At 40.9% G+C, this 17,632-nt stretch overlaps 1 protein-coding gene across 1 annotated transcript in view; it reads right to left on the reverse strand.

The window, feature by feature from the left end:
- WNK1 (WNK lysine deficient protein kinase 1) overlaps positions 1-17,632 on the reverse strand; it is a 179,363-nt gene that overhangs the window by 66,832 nt on the left and 94,899 nt on the right. The window contains 9 exon segments of the mRNA XM_030549258.1: positions 333-449; positions 1,238-1,400; positions 3,120-3,217; positions 3,907-4,182; positions 5,341-5,814; positions 6,914-7,063; positions 8,447-8,524; positions 11,273-12,352; positions 17,358-17,483. Coding sequence (XP_030405118.1) covers positions 333-449; positions 1,238-1,400; positions 3,120-3,217; positions 3,907-4,182; positions 5,341-5,814; positions 6,914-7,063; positions 8,447-8,524; positions 11,273-12,352; positions 17,358-17,483 — 2,562 coding nt within the window.

Genomic DNA, 17,632 nt, shown 5'->3' on the forward strand with positions numbered 1-17,632 from the left:
AGCACAAAGTTAAAACTGTTTTACTTGAAGACAATGAAGTTAAGATAGAAGCTGACCCAAATCCTCAGATGAACCAGTTGTGCAAATACTGGACCAAACGTTGGCTTTGGACACTGTTCTTTACCACTCAGTCATTAGGGAAAGATTTTGCTTCTAGTATTAGTAATGTGACTGGAAGAGGAGACAAAGATTGTAGTGCACAGGGAAGCCATAAGAATAGTAGTAATTCAAAAAGACAGGTTAGATGAACTCTAATCTAAAGTGATTTGTACAACTAATATGGTTAACAAGATCAGAGTCAATTCTCCATCTGTACTGGAGATGTAGCTCACCATAATTATTGCTATTTCCTCCGGGTTGTCACCATCCAAGTCAAATTTGAAAGTAACCATTTTCCGATTGTGTGTCTCTAGCTGGCACTCAACCACCCGATCACCCTTGTTCGAAACCTGAAAGAGAAGAAATATGCTTTCTAGCCTGAAATTCAGAACACAGTGGACCACCACAAACAACTACTGAGTACAAGTGTGCAGACATCTCTTGTTCCTAAAGCCAGGGACGGCCAGGTGCACAAAAGCAACATGAGATCTCCAAGAGGGCCAACTGTACTGTACTCCTCCTTGAGCAATTCACTTTCCTTTCTCAAACAGAGATCAGATGCACTGAAGGGCAATGATCCTTTATGGATTCCCAACTATATCAACCTTCAAGCCCTCTTGCTCAACATAGACCATCTTTCTCTAGAACTCTGACTGCTCTTTCCTGCTTATGAAAAGAAACCGAACAAAAAGTCTGCCCCAACATTTCAGGAAAGTCATTAATGGTAATAGTGAAGATAGGATGAAGTTTCTGAAATGAACTTCAGCCCAGTCAACACAGTCTGAGGGCAAGGCCAATGGCAAAGCAAATCTTCTGTAGCAACTACTAGTATCACTGCTTCCTGAACGACCATGTTCTGCTGTGCTTAATGCTCCGCAGCATGCCTAATAGCTCATCTTTGGAACAGTTCTGACCTCGAAAGCAGGAAGATTTTTTATACTCCTGTATAGTGTACGGCACCAAGAAAAGAGATGGGGTGGAAGCCTAGCCACTTCACATGGGAGGCCGTTATCAGAATTGAAGATACAAGGGAAACAGAAAGGATACCCCTCTTCAGGATGGTGGGTAGGAAAGTTTTGTAAAAACTCAAGACAGACATTACCCACTACTACAGTCACTGAAATAAGCCACAACTCACATTGAGAATTCTCAGTTTTGGTCTAGCAGTCTTCTCGTGCCGAGAGCGGCTGCGTACAGACTTCCGATAATGACGTTTGGTGGTCCTCCCTTCATGTCTCCCACTAGATCCTGGCACATTCTCATTCCCATCACTCATGCCCGAAGCAACATCAGAATGTGCACTAAAAAACAAAAAAATTAATTTTAAGTCTTAATTTTCACAAATATTTGAAATTCTTTAGTGTGTTGACAGAATTCTCCCCTTAAACCACGAGAGGGTGGTCTCTTAAGAGCAATACTGGTTACTCTTACGAGGACAGGGTATGAGGAGGATAATCCTTTAATCACATATGGTTGCTTGAATAATAAATATGTAACCACACATGAAAGGAAGGGATCCATAAAATATGTTTGTAAAATAATCCATTTAAATGCATCTTCTGGATGAAGTATCAAGCTCTGCAAGGCTCAACCCCTGAATAACTATGAGTATCATAGGAATGATGCTCTTTGCTTGATGCGTAATTGCAATAGATTAGCATATTAGGTGTGACGTTACCTGATTAAGATATGACCATGTATAATTATTGTTGCTACCACTGTTATACAATTGCAACAAATCTTGTACAAAGTATGTCATGCGAGGTGTCAATGGAAAAGTTATGATTTGCTGAATATGATTATCCTATTAATATGCACATATCCTTTTCATTTCTAAAGTTATGCATATTGACTGTATACCTGTATTTCAAATGTAGTAACACCCACAAGATAGTTTACATCCAGTCTAGCCAGCACATTATGAACAGACTATTCAAGCTGATGGCCCATCCATGAACCCAATGGGCCATGGAAAAAGCTTATCGTCACCTGTGAACTTTCCAGCCAGAATATGGGTAATGGCCCCTGCTATAACTCCTCGAAACATGCAAGGGTATGTGACCAGCTTATGTGACACTCAACTCCATCTTGTGCCTTTACTTTTCCAATGACTGTACTGAGAGCAGACCCATCATATGACAAAGTATAAAAGGCCTCACATCTCCACTTGGCCTCTTTCCCACTCTGATCTCTGGACTATGGACTTATACTAATGAGAGCATTCTAACCAAGAGACTGAGGGACCTTCCAATCTTTTGAAAGAAACCAGAGACTTAACAAGCCAGCAGTTTTATGCCATCACTGCTTCAAGCCTGATCCAAGAACTTTGCAATTATTGCCTGTATTTGATTCCTTTAGTCATTTTTAACATCTCTTTCTTTCTTTTTATAAATGAACCTTTAGATATTAGATACTAAAGGATTGGCAACACATGATTATTGGGTAAGATCTGAGTTATATATTGACCTGGGTATGTGACTAGTCCTTTGGGATAAGAACCCCCCTTTGGTTGATGAAATTGGTTTTAAATAACCACTCACGACTAAGTCTAGGTTCCATCTTCCAGACACAAGGCTGGGGTACCTTAGGAGGTTGCATTTCTGACTGCTCATTAGCCAATGTAATGAGACAGAAAATTTACTTTTGTTGCTGGTTTGGTAAATCATATGGAAGAATAACCACCAGGTTTTTTTTTGTTTGTTTGTTTTTGGGGGGGGGGCGCGCCCGGGGGAGTGTTTGCCCTAATTCTCAGCAGTTTGTCATGAATCTGGTATTCTCAGTTGTGACCCACTCAGGCATGGTAACATCAGATCATTGCACACAGATTGTGTGCATTCTCCAGGCCCTGCTTAAAAAGAGGAGGCTTGGAGGAGTTGGAGAAATCTTCTAGAAAAAAAATGGAAGTTATTCCCTCAGTTTACATAGAAAATATCTCTAATAAAGAAGAGATGCCAAACAGCCACCAAGGGAAGAAACTCCTCTCAACCAAAAAGTTCAACTCGGTAAAACCCACTGGTTACCTGTCTAGTGAGGAGACCAATGGGGTAGTCTGTGCAAGCTGTTGCTGTGCTGATGGTACAGATTCTGAAGGAGCAGCCTGTGACGCTCCCTGAGTACTCTGCGAAGAGAAAAACATTCAAGTACGCCGATGAGTTATTCCTTCATTTTTCACCACAATCAACCTTTTAATATTTTCTCCCCAATCAAACTTCAAACCTTGAAAGCACCATTTCTCCAGAACAATTTATAACAACCAGGGTCTAGTCATCTCAAATCTGATACCCAAGGAAGAGGGCTCTAGTGCAAGTCTCATTACAGAGCGCCTGGTGAGGTCAGCCATTCCATCTGCTACATTGTGATACTACAGCTTGCCATGCAGCCAGCGTCTTACTAGCAGGCTGTGCAATAAGGAAGCCAACGCAGCACAAAAACAATTCGAATCTCTCCCTCAACAGCAGCAAGGCTGCAGGGAACATGTATAAGAGAGATTCTCAAGGGCTACCAATGGCAAAGTTTATTTGAAAAGACCAAAAAGGATCTAGAGTACTAGCAAGAAGAAGAAGTGAAGTGTTAACAGGTTTTTGCCTCTGGGTGGCACACTCACTTCCCAACAGAACAGCCAATGGCAACAAGGTCCCCACATTGGCATGACATTCTGCTGTAAGAAAAAGTCATTTGAGAGATTAGTTCATTATGTCCAACTGAATACCATCACAGTAGGGGTTAATTTCCCCCACAAACAGTGCAATGTAATGCATGCCCTGAAATTTATAGTCTACACACAGAACTTGCAGAAATTACATTTACCTCTAAAGCTCCCTGCTGTGAAGACGCAGATGAGACCTGCTGTGCTAAACTCACTGCAGGCTGTGGCACTTGAACCTGTCCTAGACCGCACAGAGGAACTAAAATGTTCTGTTCCACATAAGGCTGCACCATTGCAGCAAGATAGCCTGGCTGAGCCAGTGCATCAGCGGGTAAGGGAGGGGACAGTACTGCAGAAGGTAAGCGAACAGAGGCCACAGCAGAGGAGGGAGCAACATTTGAGTCTCCTGGGTATTGTGGCAGCCGAGGTGGGAAGCCCTGTGACAGAAATGAGGAATCTGAGTTAGTGCATTTCAGGGGAAGTTAGGAAATCAGCAAGAAAGGCTGAAAAAAGAAAACATGGTAAGTCAAGCTGCAGGGGCATGTTCCAACCTGACACCCTTCCAGAACGTTCAAGCACCTCTAAAAATTGTTTTCCAAGAGGAAAAGCGCAGACTGCCCAGAACAATCATGTAGCATGAACCAGCAAATTCTCTCAGAGCTCTCACAAAAGAGAATGGTTTCAAAGTCCCTAGCAGGTAAATGAATTTTCACCTTCCAATCCCCCTCATAGTTATCCATAAAATCATGAAGTGGAAAATCTGAAGAGCTTGCAGGCTGAATGGCCACAACTCAGACAGGATACTCAACTGCTGCTGGTAATCTTTCATAACTAATAGCTAATGTTCCTACAATCTCTCCCCTTTCCACTCAGGAGGTAGGTTGACTTTAGTGCCAAGCAACATTGCTACCCACTGCAAGTAAACAGTACTTGTTATTATCTGCTGTTGGACAGCACATTTCAATTACAATAGTGGTAAATATCACGTTGGGCCTCTATTCCCACCACTATGCAGGTTGTCCCTTTTATACCCTAACTGCAGTAAATGTTTAACTTCTAAATAATCAGACACTGATTAGCTCCTGTCCATCATCTCAACATTCTATGTTTGCATCTGATACTTCACTTATGTTCAGGGCTCACATAGTTTGGTTTATTGTTAAGATATCAATTTTCCCCCAATGAGTTGTGCCAAAAGACTGGTGTTGCCAGATGGCCCACACAATGTCTTTCCAGGACATAAACCAGCATTTTGATGTCTTTGGCAAGGGTGATAAAATATTATCAATTTTCAAATTCATAGTTGTCACATACAGCAGAAAAAGAGACTAGCTCTTTCAGAGAAACTCCATTGCCAATAAATCCATAGTTAGGTGTCCAAAAACAAATAAAATTTAATGAAACTATGCCCTCTTGCATACAAGTGAAATGAGAGAAGTCGTTTGTTCTATTTAAAAAAAAAAAAAAAAGAAAACATGTGGCTTGTTCTCTCCTGCCAAATTCGGGTATTGGCAAGTATCTGCAGCACACAGATCAGGTCTAGTGCCCTAGAGGAACAGAAGACAAGAAGACCTCTTGCTGGCTTGCAACAATACCTGATACAAAGCATCTCCAGCTGGAAGTGCAGCTTCAGCAGCTTGTCCAAGGCTGGCTGGTAATCCCATGGACTGAACAGCTGGCTGCAGGAGCTGTGGGAGAACCTGGCTGGGCAGCTGGGCCGCAGACTGTAGAACAGCTGGAACCTGGCTAGGGACAATGGTTGATCCTACAGGGATAGCAGCTGCTGTAGAAGATGTGGCCAGAGTGAGTAGTGGCTGGTTAATGCCAGCTGCCATAGAGATAGGCAGAGATTGGAAGCCTGGCTGAGCCACTGACACATGAGGCGTTGCAATGGGGAGCTGAGAGACTGAGAACTGGGGGAGCAGGGAAGTTGATGAGGGCTGTCCGATAGGAAGAAAATGAGAGCCAATGGGGATGGTTGGGGCAACTGAAGGTTGAGGGAGAGAAAGTGCTGCAACAGGTAACTGAGGTTCGCCTTGGATGATCGGCACTGCTTGGGAAACAGGAAGCTGGGGATGCAAAGAAAATAGAGATAGACTTTTTAGGAAGCAGGGTCGCAGAAAGCAGATTTTTAATTCATGAGTCAAAGAAAAAAAAGAATTACTTAAGTTATCACACCCTTTAAGAGGGGAGTGGGGAGAGTAGTTGGGAGAGTGGCTGGAGAGTTGATTGCTGTTCCAAAGGGTTCTCATTTTGCAATTTGTTCCTGAGGATCGCTAAACCACCTTCTGTAACATGTACCTTGTGCTAGTGTGGAACAGCAAGATCTGAACACTGCTGTAGCACCAACATGTATGTAAACTGACTCTGGTTCTCTCTCATTCTAACCCTCCCTTCCCTATCGGGAAGAGATGCAAACCCCACAACAAAATGGGGAAGTCTGCCCATTGTGGGCACGGGCAGGAAGCAATTGAGAGTGAAAAGCCACTGTCAGTATACAGAGAATGGCAAAGGTCACGTCAATTGAAGCCAGCAATCAATTGGAAAAGGATTTCAAATGAACAAGCAACAAAAACCCTTTAAATTTAACAAAAGCTCACATTCACAGTATCAAAAACTGTGAGCCAAGCTGAAATAAAACCATTCAGTAACAGAAGCATCCTGTCCAAGGAGTGAAGGAAGAAGACCGGTAGAACAGAGGACGACAGTTCAGAAGAGGCAGTGTCCATGGCACATTAACTGGAGAACACATTTTTGATTATGAACACACAAATGTAATTTGGATGGAGTAGGTTTCTCCTACATGAAGTGTCAACAATGCCACATGAAACTCCTCAAAGTGCAGGTGACACATTATTTTAATCTTTGCAGAAGTTGTGTCTTGTTGTCCCATTTCATACAACCTGACAAAGATATCTATGCAAGAAAGGCCTCCCTTTTAAGTGCTGTTGCTCCTCAACTGAACTTCTGCCACATATTCCAAAGAAGGGATTCCAGGCACACAGACATTTCTGTTCCTGCCAAATTTTTTAACATAGTATAATAATCGTGTCACCTCCAGCAGTATTTTCTGAACCATTAGGGCAGAAGGCAGACCAGTGAAAGGGGCAGCCAACAAAGCAAGAGAGGAAAAATCTCCTAATTTTGCAAAAGACCAAGTTTAATTACCTGAGTTCCAGCTGGTACCTGAGGAATCGGCATGACCAGCGGAGTCTGAGTTTGAGAAACTGGTTGTGATGGGGTAGCTCCACTGGAAACGGATGACTGCTGCAACTGGTACTGTCCTGTCTGCTGGGAAGGAGCCAGCTGCTGTGCACTCTGTTGCAAGGAGGAAAGATGGCAAGAGATTATTTTGTCTTCAGATAAAAATGTTCCTCAGATTTAGATGTGTTTAGGTAGACTTTCCTAGTTTTCACTCTTGTTAAATATAGGAGATAACCATATACGATGTTTCTATTCTGCAGAATTAAAACTGCTCTGGCACCAACACTGAGCCCTAATTTTTCACTAGTTACAATGGAAGCTAATGCTTCCTGTTACAGAATTAGTGTAAGTGCAAAAACAATTAACAGAATATTATTCAGCATAGAAAATATTTTGTATCACAAAAGCCAGATGATCAGACAGGGCTACCTAGAATAGGTAGATGTCAAAGCTGTCAAGAGAAGATGTACAGTTTCTCAGTGGAATCTCTGTTGTGTACCTATCAGAAACACAAATGTGGGAACAAGTATAGTAGACATTATCCTACAGTTACACTAAACATAGCTGCTTAGCATTAAGGCTGTCCAAAGAAGTCAAGAAATTAAAAAATTAAGTCTGAAGTCTACTTGCTACTACACTTTACATCATGACAATAGGGTTGTACACTATACAAACTTCAATGTCAGAAGGACAAAACGGTAAGGGCCCATAAGATTGGTGTTTCATCTTCATGTTTCACCCTGCTCAATCATTTTGTTACATCTTAAAATTACTTAAGAGTTAGTCTGAGCTCTTTTCAAATAAAAGACTAAACACCTTCCTGAAAGGCACAAAAGACAGCATTCACAAAAAGATCCTACAAAATAGTTGTATCAGTGCCAAGTAAGAAAACTTGTCTTTCAGTTATTCAGCCCTTTGCCCAAAACCCAGATATAAATCCTTTTATCATACCTTATGAGAAGGTGCCACTGCACAGGGAACCTCATTGAGAAAATAATTGAGAAAATTTGGAAGGCCTGATTCTGCAAGCACTATAGTCCACTTGAACTTAGATTACAAAATTTCACTTTCAGAACCAAGCGCACACTGGAACTAGATGTGGTAAACTTGAGGTAGAGGGTAGAAGACGAACACCTTTGCCTACTCAAACATATCATCAAGAGGATCCCCGTTCACATCTGGCAAGCTTCAATTACATACTTTAGTCAAAAATAAGCCATCATGTATAAAAAAAGTCACTAGAATATAAAAAAGTTGCAGTTGTGCCTAGCATCTGCACTAACAAGCCTATATCCTTTCAATTTTAACAAGAATCCTCTTCCCTTGCCCACAATCTGAAACTTTAGAATTGTTTTAAAAGTTATGAAAAGGCAATACTGAAAATATTTGAGAATAAAAGGAAGAGGAGATCCTTCTGTTCACTTTCTCCCATAAAAAGTAAGCTGCAAGTTAAACTTACTACACATCAGTCCCAGCTTTAGGAACGGTTATTCTTACCTGCTGACTTTGCTGTGTAGGCTGGCATGGCACCCCCACTGATATACTACTCGAGGCTGGCTGGCCTTGCACCTGTGTCTACAGGAAAAAATGGAAACAAGTAGAATCAGACTGGGCAATTATTGGCTTCTGCAACAAGCATCTAATTTCTGACTAGGATGGTCTAATTGGAACAAATTTCTAATGATACACAACAATACTATGGCTTAATTTTAATACAGAGATATTCATCAGAGCAGAGCATTATGGGGAAGTGCTAAGCTCTATTTTGTTATGCTTTCCAGAACAACTAATACAAAAAACCTGTGCAATCCAAACAGCCCTCCATATCAGGCAAGTCAGCCTACCAGGTTCATCCTTCTGCAGTGTTTCTTTAGGATCTACGTCAGACTGTCCTGGTACAATAGCCAGCAACAGAAGCATTAAACATTTACACACTGTGAGCACACTTGGGTGGCCAGGGGTAAAAGAAAGAAAATTAAAAAAAAAAGGATATGAAATCTGTATCCTTGAGCATCAGCTGAAGAAAGATACAGAGTTTAGACCAGTATTAAATCAAGCGTGCATGTCCTCAGCTCGCTTTGAAAGACATATCAAAAATCCACACCAAATCACTTCCAGATTCTCAAACCCTAATAAATGTTCAGAGCCTATAAATTGGATCAGCTGTTGGAGAGACAGAGGGTTCCAGTCCACAGAGTCCTAGCTAACACAAAAAGACAACTTTGAATGAACAAGCAAATAAAATAATGGATGAATGACATTACAAGTGAATGCGGAAGAGACTGAAGAAATGGTATGGCAACTACCCCCTCAGCAGTTTCGTTCCCACTTGACTAAATATCCTTCTGTATCAGAAACTGGGACATACAGTAACTATACATCTCAGTATAGCCCAGAAAAGGAAGGTCACACAGCTCCCTTTCTTAGTTTGTGTCACTTCAGTAGGAAGGCTGAAAAAGTAGGAAGTGTCTAGTGCATTTAGAAAGTACTGTATGAAATACTCTTTCAAATTACTAAAGCCACAAAATTTCCCTTAGACAGTGTACAAACCTGCAGTATATTGTGTCCATGAATACTTTTGGAAAACATTCCTGTGATTTAAGAAAAAACCTTGGAAAACAACGCCATGCAGGGAAGCCTTTTCTTTTACTCTTAATAGTTTCTTGAAGGTTTTGCCTATTCGTTACGATTTAAATGGTACATACCAAAGTAAGGCCGCTTCAACATGAGGCTACAGTTTAAGTCCTAAATCATGCACTATTTTAACACATTAGTCAAGAGCTCTTAATAAAATCTCACATAGGGATTATCTTCCTTATTTTGGGCTACCTTCCCAGCCATTTGTTTAGTCTTTAACATACATAGGAAACCACTTAACTGAAGTTTAACAAACTAGTGTGTATAGTGTAGTATAGTCCCAAATTGTTTCAAAGCACTTCACTAGACTTTCACTCTGCTTACACTGAAGGTTCACTATGCTCTAAGTGGGCTCCCTTGGAGTTCAGCAACTGTCATCTAACAGATTGGTGCTTAAAAGCTGCATTCTGAAACAGCTATCACCACAATCCTCTACTTGTGTTGAGTGGGTGGGAAGAAAAAAAAGTCTCCACTATCCTTGAGGAAAGCATTCATACTGAATCCCTGGTTCCTGACCTCTCTGCATTATATACTGCAGAACAACTAATTCCTTTTCTTCCTAAACATCATCTCCATTCCAAAAAACAGGCTAGTCCCCTGCAACTGCAACAGTGAAGAGAATCCTAACTTCACTTTTGAAATGAGTGGAGTGAGGGAGAAGAGAAGTCCACTTCTAGGTAGGTCCTCTCCTCTCCTGGCTCTTGCAAGTTAAAGTACTACATGTATCAATAAAATACGTAAATTCCAACCACGTTTAAGTTTCTTTCATTTTTAAAGAGTCCCAAGTACTGTCTTCAGGTGGAAATGATACCTTATGAATATCAAGCTTAGACAATTTGTGCAATTGGCTTTTGTTTATATTTTAATTTATCAAAATAGTTAACTTGGAAAATAAAATTTTCATAAGTAATTTTCAGAGTACTCTTTCAATAAATACATTCCCAAATCTGTGTATATTTACGGACACACCTCATCCCCTGAAATCCCTTTGAAACCTAGTACAAGTTTCACCTGCATCTGGACAGTGGACAGATAAATTGGCATTTTAGTTGTTCTATCCTACACAGTATGAATAATATTTTGTTAAACAGTATTAAATTCTTTAATTGAAGACACTGACTGCATGACCAGAGAAAGCATGATTCTTTGGTCACAATATTTCTTCCCACAGAATTAGTCATACCTTATTGTACCCAATCCATAACCTTTTCAGGATGAAAAGCCACCCCTGAATTTCACTCCCCTGGATCTCTGAGCTGAACATCAGCTAGGAAATGATAAAGAGTACTGACTGACTATTTGCTACAAATGTCAGAAGGGGTCCCACCTACCAAGATTTAGCCTGGGCTGAAGGTAGAATGATTAGCTGTTGATGTCTCACTTATTTAGGTGAGACCTGGCAAACTACTGAGATCCTAGTATATTAGGGATAGAGTGGGAACATATCCTCTGAATTCCAAGATCTAGAACAACTTGGAGTAGGGAAGGGAGAGGAGAAGGAAAGAAGGGAAACCTGGCTCTTAATTGTGTAAAGGAGGACTTAAACAGAGGAGAAATTCTGGAATGGTTCGCTCTCATAACCTGAGGGTAGAGTGCAGGTGTTCCGGGTGAAAGCGAGGTGGACAAGGCCTGCTGAGCTGAGGCTCCCTGTTGGAAACAGATGAAGAACTGCGACTCTTGAAATACCTTCTGAGGCAATGGGACAATGGGCAACGAGAAGTCTGAACCAAAAGCTGTAGACGACACCCCTGTTGGGGGAGGAGACTGGAAATCACCAGTGTCAGAGGAAGTCAGCTGTGATGAATCACTTGAGTATTCTGGACTTCCTTCTGGCCAGCTCTGTCTGATAGATCCCGCTCTGGGCACTGTTAGCTCGGGAACAAGGTAGTTACACAGTTCCTCTGTCACAGGCTGGAGGCGACCATGCAACCCTGTTGCCTGAGCGGACTCCTCCTGATTAAAATCCATCAACCCCCGGCAGGTTCTGTAAATATGTTGGGGTAAGATACTCCCTTCTCCTGGAGCCGAATTTGGCGTGTGTACATGGAACTCAAAAACACAGCTTGTTCTGCCATCACCACTGTGAGTAAGCACAGCAGGTGCAGAATGAGGAACAAATACCTGGTGAAATTTCATCTGTGTGGAATCTGCACTTAATGGAGATGAAACACTGGACAATGGTGAAAGTGGGCTCATGCCAGCATCCAGCCTCAAGCTCTGTAGATGTCTTGGCAGGAAGGTCTGCCCAGATTGGTAGTCATAAACAGAGCTCTCAAGAGGGCCACCTTGCACATGCTTCTGTTCAGGCACTTGTTTCAAGTACTGTTCAGTCCCATAGGAATTATATGCTACTGTATCATAATGCTCTGGCAACTGTGGCTGGTAGTGCATGCCCACTAAGTACACTGCTTCTTGAGGCATTCTATAGTGAGCATCCTCAGGAGGTGCTGAACTGACTTGCACATGTAAGGGCTCTCCAGTGACCTTATGAGCTGTAGTGCCCAGCATAACGACTGCCTCTGGTGTCCAATTTGTGGGGCTACCACCAGATAGAAGTAAACTCTGGCCAGTTTTCAGCAAGGGCTGGAAGTGGCATGTTTGGGCTTCCAAGAAGGAGGTACTCTTGCGCCGCTGAGAAATGGTGATCTTCGGTGGGCAGACAGGTGGTGGCGAGAAAGACACTGGCCGTTCATGAATGGTTGGGGAAAATATCTGTGAATCTGGGAACGTTGGTGTTCCCCCACACGGTTGCACCAGAGACTGAGGCTGTATTGATATGAACAAGACAAGTAATTTATACATTTAGAAATGAAAGGACATGAACATGCACAGCTCTCTAGGCAGCTCTGTGTAGTAACCTTATAGAATGACTACTCCAAGTTCATGATCAACACCACATATAATGCTTTGGAAATTACAAAACGTAAATATCCATTAAATACATCCATGGCAAACATGACTGCATATGGAAGTGTTTGCTTTTGTTAGAAGCTGCTTTTCCTTAACAGCCCCCTTCTTCTCATTCACCAAAAAAGGAATTTGCTGCGGACAAACGAAACAGACTTACTTTCACGGTACCTGCAACTGCTTTAAGTTAAGCCTTTGAGTTACTGATTTATGTGCAAATTATATCAAAAGAACAAACTCTGAACTAGCTAGCAGTGAGGCAACCATCTCTTGATTTTGTGTTTACAAGGTACACAAAAAAGGCAAGAAAGGGAGAAGAGATCTTCAGTTTTTAGTTACTTAACTTGGATTATCTCCCAAGAAGATTTAGTGCTGTTATTCTCTCAGAAACCATTCAGCACCTGCTATATGCTAAATGGCAATGGAATGAATCTTCTAAGGTCACAAGATTCATCCACCTCTTAAGAGTCACTCATGTTGCATCATCTTTGGATTCAGTTGATTTCAACTGCCCTTCACATTTGTGGTACTCGATAGGCAAGCTATTAACACTCATTAGAATTGACTAGACTACTCCTGCATCTCTAATCTGAATAGACCTGTACTAAATCAGCAGTGCAGTTCTCAAAAGAAAAGTTATATGCTTTTTGATTAAAGTGTTAGGTTCGGCTCATCCTGGCTTTTTTCCCCAAGGGCCAGAATGAAGAGTGAGGAAAAGTTGTACTGTAATTTGTAATAGTGATGCATTTTTACTATATATGTCACTAATTTTCACTAGCACCTCATTTTCTACATATTTATTTAATTGCTCTTGGGAGAACAGCAGCAACCATGAAATCACTGACTATTACAGGCTATTGGAGTCAAAGAAATTGCCAGGAAGTTACTTCCAATTGGCTAGAAGTTCAAGTCAGTTAGGAAGATCTGGTTCAAGGATAATTCAACAGCAGGGTAACAACCAAAAGCATCTATTTCCAAATGTTCGGTGAGATGCTTTCATCTCACTTTGCCCCAGCATATTGAGCCATGATGCAATATTGCCCCTCTTTTAGGAGGATTCTACAAGAGCTACCAGCAACTGATTTCTCCATGACATTGTGATTGATTATAGTGAGCTCAAGGAATCAAACAGATCACTTAATATCCCCTCTGGAAAAGCAGCAGAAAACTCCCATAGTGCACGGTACAGTGAATAAGGACATGTTCTTTATACCTTATTCCTGTGTTCTGGAAACTGATTCTGTATTCTCTAACTTCTCCCTAAAAGGACAATATTCCTCAAATTAAAGAATAAATTGAAGCCAAAACACTTCTAAACTTCAAATGGAATCAATTACTCTGGAAAGACTGCCTTCCATTCATGCTCTTAGCATCTAATATTGCTCTAACAGAAGCAGTTTTTTTCCATCTCAAAAGACATATATAGGAATCAATGGAAACTTAACTGTAACTTCCCTCCAGAATCAAACAGAAGAAGGAAGCTGAACTGTTTGCTACTCCTACTGATAGAAGCCCTTCTGATTGTTTTACATTTTAAATCTAGAAGGTCCTTGGCACACTAAACACACGTGTCTGGGCAAACCAGCTGCGATAGTAAGTTTAATACTGGTCGTATTGACATTAACCATTTTATCCAGGAGGTGAAAATGTCACTGACTGCCTAAAAGCAGAAGCAGGTGCATTAACCTTATGGGACAGAGACTAGATTGTAACTTCTCTCTTTATCCTCTGATACATTCAGTCCTTTCCCTAAAACTTTAATCAAACTTCAGGTGCCAACATTGCTCATTAGTTGTTACATAAGCATGATGCTTCCCAAAGAGAAAGAATCAGCACTCTAGTTGCCATAGGGCACAGGATTTAGAAAAAATAAAATAAATCAGCTCCTCTTTACTTTTATTAAATCAAACCAGGATGTATTTAATGGTAACTTATCTGTGTGTGCCAGGAGGCGTATAGTAACACATACAGGACTGACAAAGAGGGAAGGCAGGCTAGAGTGGACGGTGCTTGTATGGAGAGGCAGAGTGCATGGCAAGACATTCTTCAGGCTTTAGAAAGCTTTTCTGCAAAGGTTTCCCTCGGGGGCAGTTCGAAGGCAGGAAGGAGAAAGAGGTGCACACAATGCCGGCGGTGGGGTAGAAGGAATACTGGGAGGAATGCAGGGCAGAGAGGGAAACAGCAGAAAGATGGGGGACACAAACTGACATGCTTACGACCAAGCTGAGGCTAAGGAGGAAACAAATTAAGAAATGAATGCTTAAAAGTAAAAAAGTTGTACAACTAATGAGCTAAAACAAAAAAAAAAATCATGTATGTGTCATTATGAGAATAATGCCGATTGCTGTGTGTGCAAAAGGATACGAGGGAGCTTAATGAAGGCCAGCACACAGGGAACAGGAAGTGTGCACCTCTGAGGATTCAAGCTTGCCTTTTCATTATTCAACACTGAAGAGGGTTCAATTAGTGCTCCTACCTGAAGCCAATTTGTATGTGCACACGAAGAGCACGACCTGACATATTGGAGATACTTTCTCGCTGCACGCTCGTTTCAGGAAGCTTTGAAGTGGTATTTTCCAGTACCAAGCAATTCTACACATGAAGACCCTAGGTGCTTAATGCACAGCCTTCAGACGTCCACACTAGGTTGAGTGGGGGAAGGTGTGTATGTCAAAGTCAGTGGTACTTGTCTCTCCAGTCTTTCTGCTTGCACAAAACTTATTTCATTTTCTAGAAAGGAGTTTAGCTCCCTATACATATAACCAGACTGATAGGATACGTTCAGTTGCTTTATTCAGTCCAAGTGATTACCATAAGAAGTTAAGCACCATCCATATATGAATTGTGGAGCAAAAGCTAGAGTTTAATATTTTGAAAAAATTGCTTCTGTAATATTAGTTTTACTGCATTTTCTAGAAGATGGCTTTGTTAAATGAAGAGCCAAGATTTTGTGATTTTGACACAACCCAAAGCCATTAGGTCAGAATCTGACCCAATTAATACTTGTAAAAGGAAAGAAGTGGAAAGATGGAAGCGTTAGGCATAGTAGCCAGCCCATAATTTCAAGATTGTTCTGCTAGTCCTTGAAATTCTCACAAATGAACTGCCCCTCACCTTCAGATAATTGAACTCCAAAAGCTTAAAAAAATTCAGATTTGGTGGTTTTCTGGAGCTCTACATGATTTTAGCAAGATTTTTCAGATTACTATCTGGACTGCTCAGAAGAATTGTTAGTGGGTTCCCTACTGTTACTCTAGTCATTCAATCTGGAAGCTAGCCATGTCAAGCTGGAATGTTTTTTGGGCTAAGCACATCCTTGGATTGAATATGGGCAAATAGAGAGGCAGCAAAGACTACTTTAGATGGCTTAGAAGGTTCATTTGTTTAAGAATCAACAGCACCACAAACCTTCAGGTTAAGTACCTCTGGAAAGGACAGAGAGGCCATTTATTCAATCAATGCGATTGGTAAGTTTCTTCAGAAAGACTGACACCACTAACAACTCCAATAAAGTTTTCTGCTCTAGAAACCAAAACAGAAGCCTGAGGACTCCCAAGACTCAACACAAAACAGTTTTGTATTCTCCAGATATGGTACCATTATTTGCTTCTGAGTTTGCAAATAAAGGAGCCAGCGATGACTGTTGAATGGAAATATAAATACTACAGCAGTGAGGGGCGGGGTTTAAGAGCTCCTACAAAAAGTCAAAATTGAAAACGTTATCAAGGGGGGAAAAAGGGTACCAAATAAGGGCAGCAGATGAACTTAGTGGAAAAGGGTATTTATGGCCTTTGCAGACTTTCCAGGGAAAGGAATATGCATGGCAACTGACAAGCAACTCAACACAAGCTATAAATAAAATGGCAACACACAATGTGGGATCTCTTCAGTCTGGAGTGCTTACATGCAGCATTCTATAATGGTTTCAAAATTCTTACCTGTGACACCTGTAATCAAAGCCTTACAGAATATACACGTAGCAAGTTCACATTTATAGAGCAGCTCTCACTAAGTATTCTAATACCTCTGTTCTGTCCTTTCAAGGACTCTTGATCCTTGGAACTTCCATGCTCACTGTTAAGTGTAGCTGAAGCCCCATCCTATCCTGAGTGAGTGTAAGCATAGACTTCATGTGAGATAACACCCTCAAATTAGGGTTGTATCAGTCAAGACAGCTACTAATCCACCCATTTTACTCTAAATGCATGCAAAAAAACTCAGCTTACTCCCCTCTTCAATCCTAAATGAAGTGCTGCATTTGAGAAAGTCCTGCATGTAGCCTGAAGTGTTTCACCTCCCACATAGAGTCCGCATTTGCATATAATAGGCACAAGCTTGGCAGATTTCAAGTGGTTTTTTTTTTTTTTTTTTAAATATAATTGACATAATAAAAATGCTTAAATATACATTGCTATATAGATTTAAATTGTCACAGTTGTGCAAAACTATAGGTTTAAGCAACTTTTAATAATTGATTTTAATTTTCACAGTTGTGGAAAATTATGGAGGACAGACAATTAATTAATTACAGTAGATGTGAGGTTCAAAAAGTTAAGCTTTATAACTGTTATAACACAAACTGTCAATATCTCAAGCCAAATATATAAAGTAAGTATCCCTAAATCAAGCTCAACTTCTCGAGCAGCATTTTTTCTTACTTCGCCTATCTGTAAATTTTGATCTATGGAAATATTTTTTTCATCGTTTGTGTGTATAGAAAAATTAACATTCCCAATTAAAAATCTTACCCTTCCAAGCCTAAATATATACACTGCAAATTGAAGGCAAGAGGAAAGTTTGCCACAAAACCAAACAGAATGATAATCCATAATGTTGCGTGTGCTTTTTGAGGGTTTGTGCTTACCCTGTAGGGGGCTGATATCCTCCATGTTGTTGAGACTGCACTTGGCCAACTGAAGTTGTATATCCCTGGATTGTAGTGTTGAGATAGGCTGTTCATGCTGGGAACCATAGGACCACAGTTTGTTGGCTACTCACAATGATTCAGTTTGAACAGAGATCCCTGACCACTTCAACTGCCCCATCAACTGAAAAGATCACAAGATTTCAGTTTCAAAAACCATACTGTAGACTCACAAGTTTTACAGTCTTTGCTTGAATATTACAAGCCAAGATTTT

This window comes from Gopherus evgoodei, chromosome 1 (genome assembly GCF_007399415.2).
Source record: "Gopherus evgoodei ecotype Sinaloan lineage chromosome 1, rGopEvg1_v1.p, whole genome shotgun sequence".
In the NCBI taxonomy this organism is placed as follows: Eukaryota; Metazoa; Chordata; order Testudines; family Testudinidae; genus Gopherus; species Gopherus evgoodei.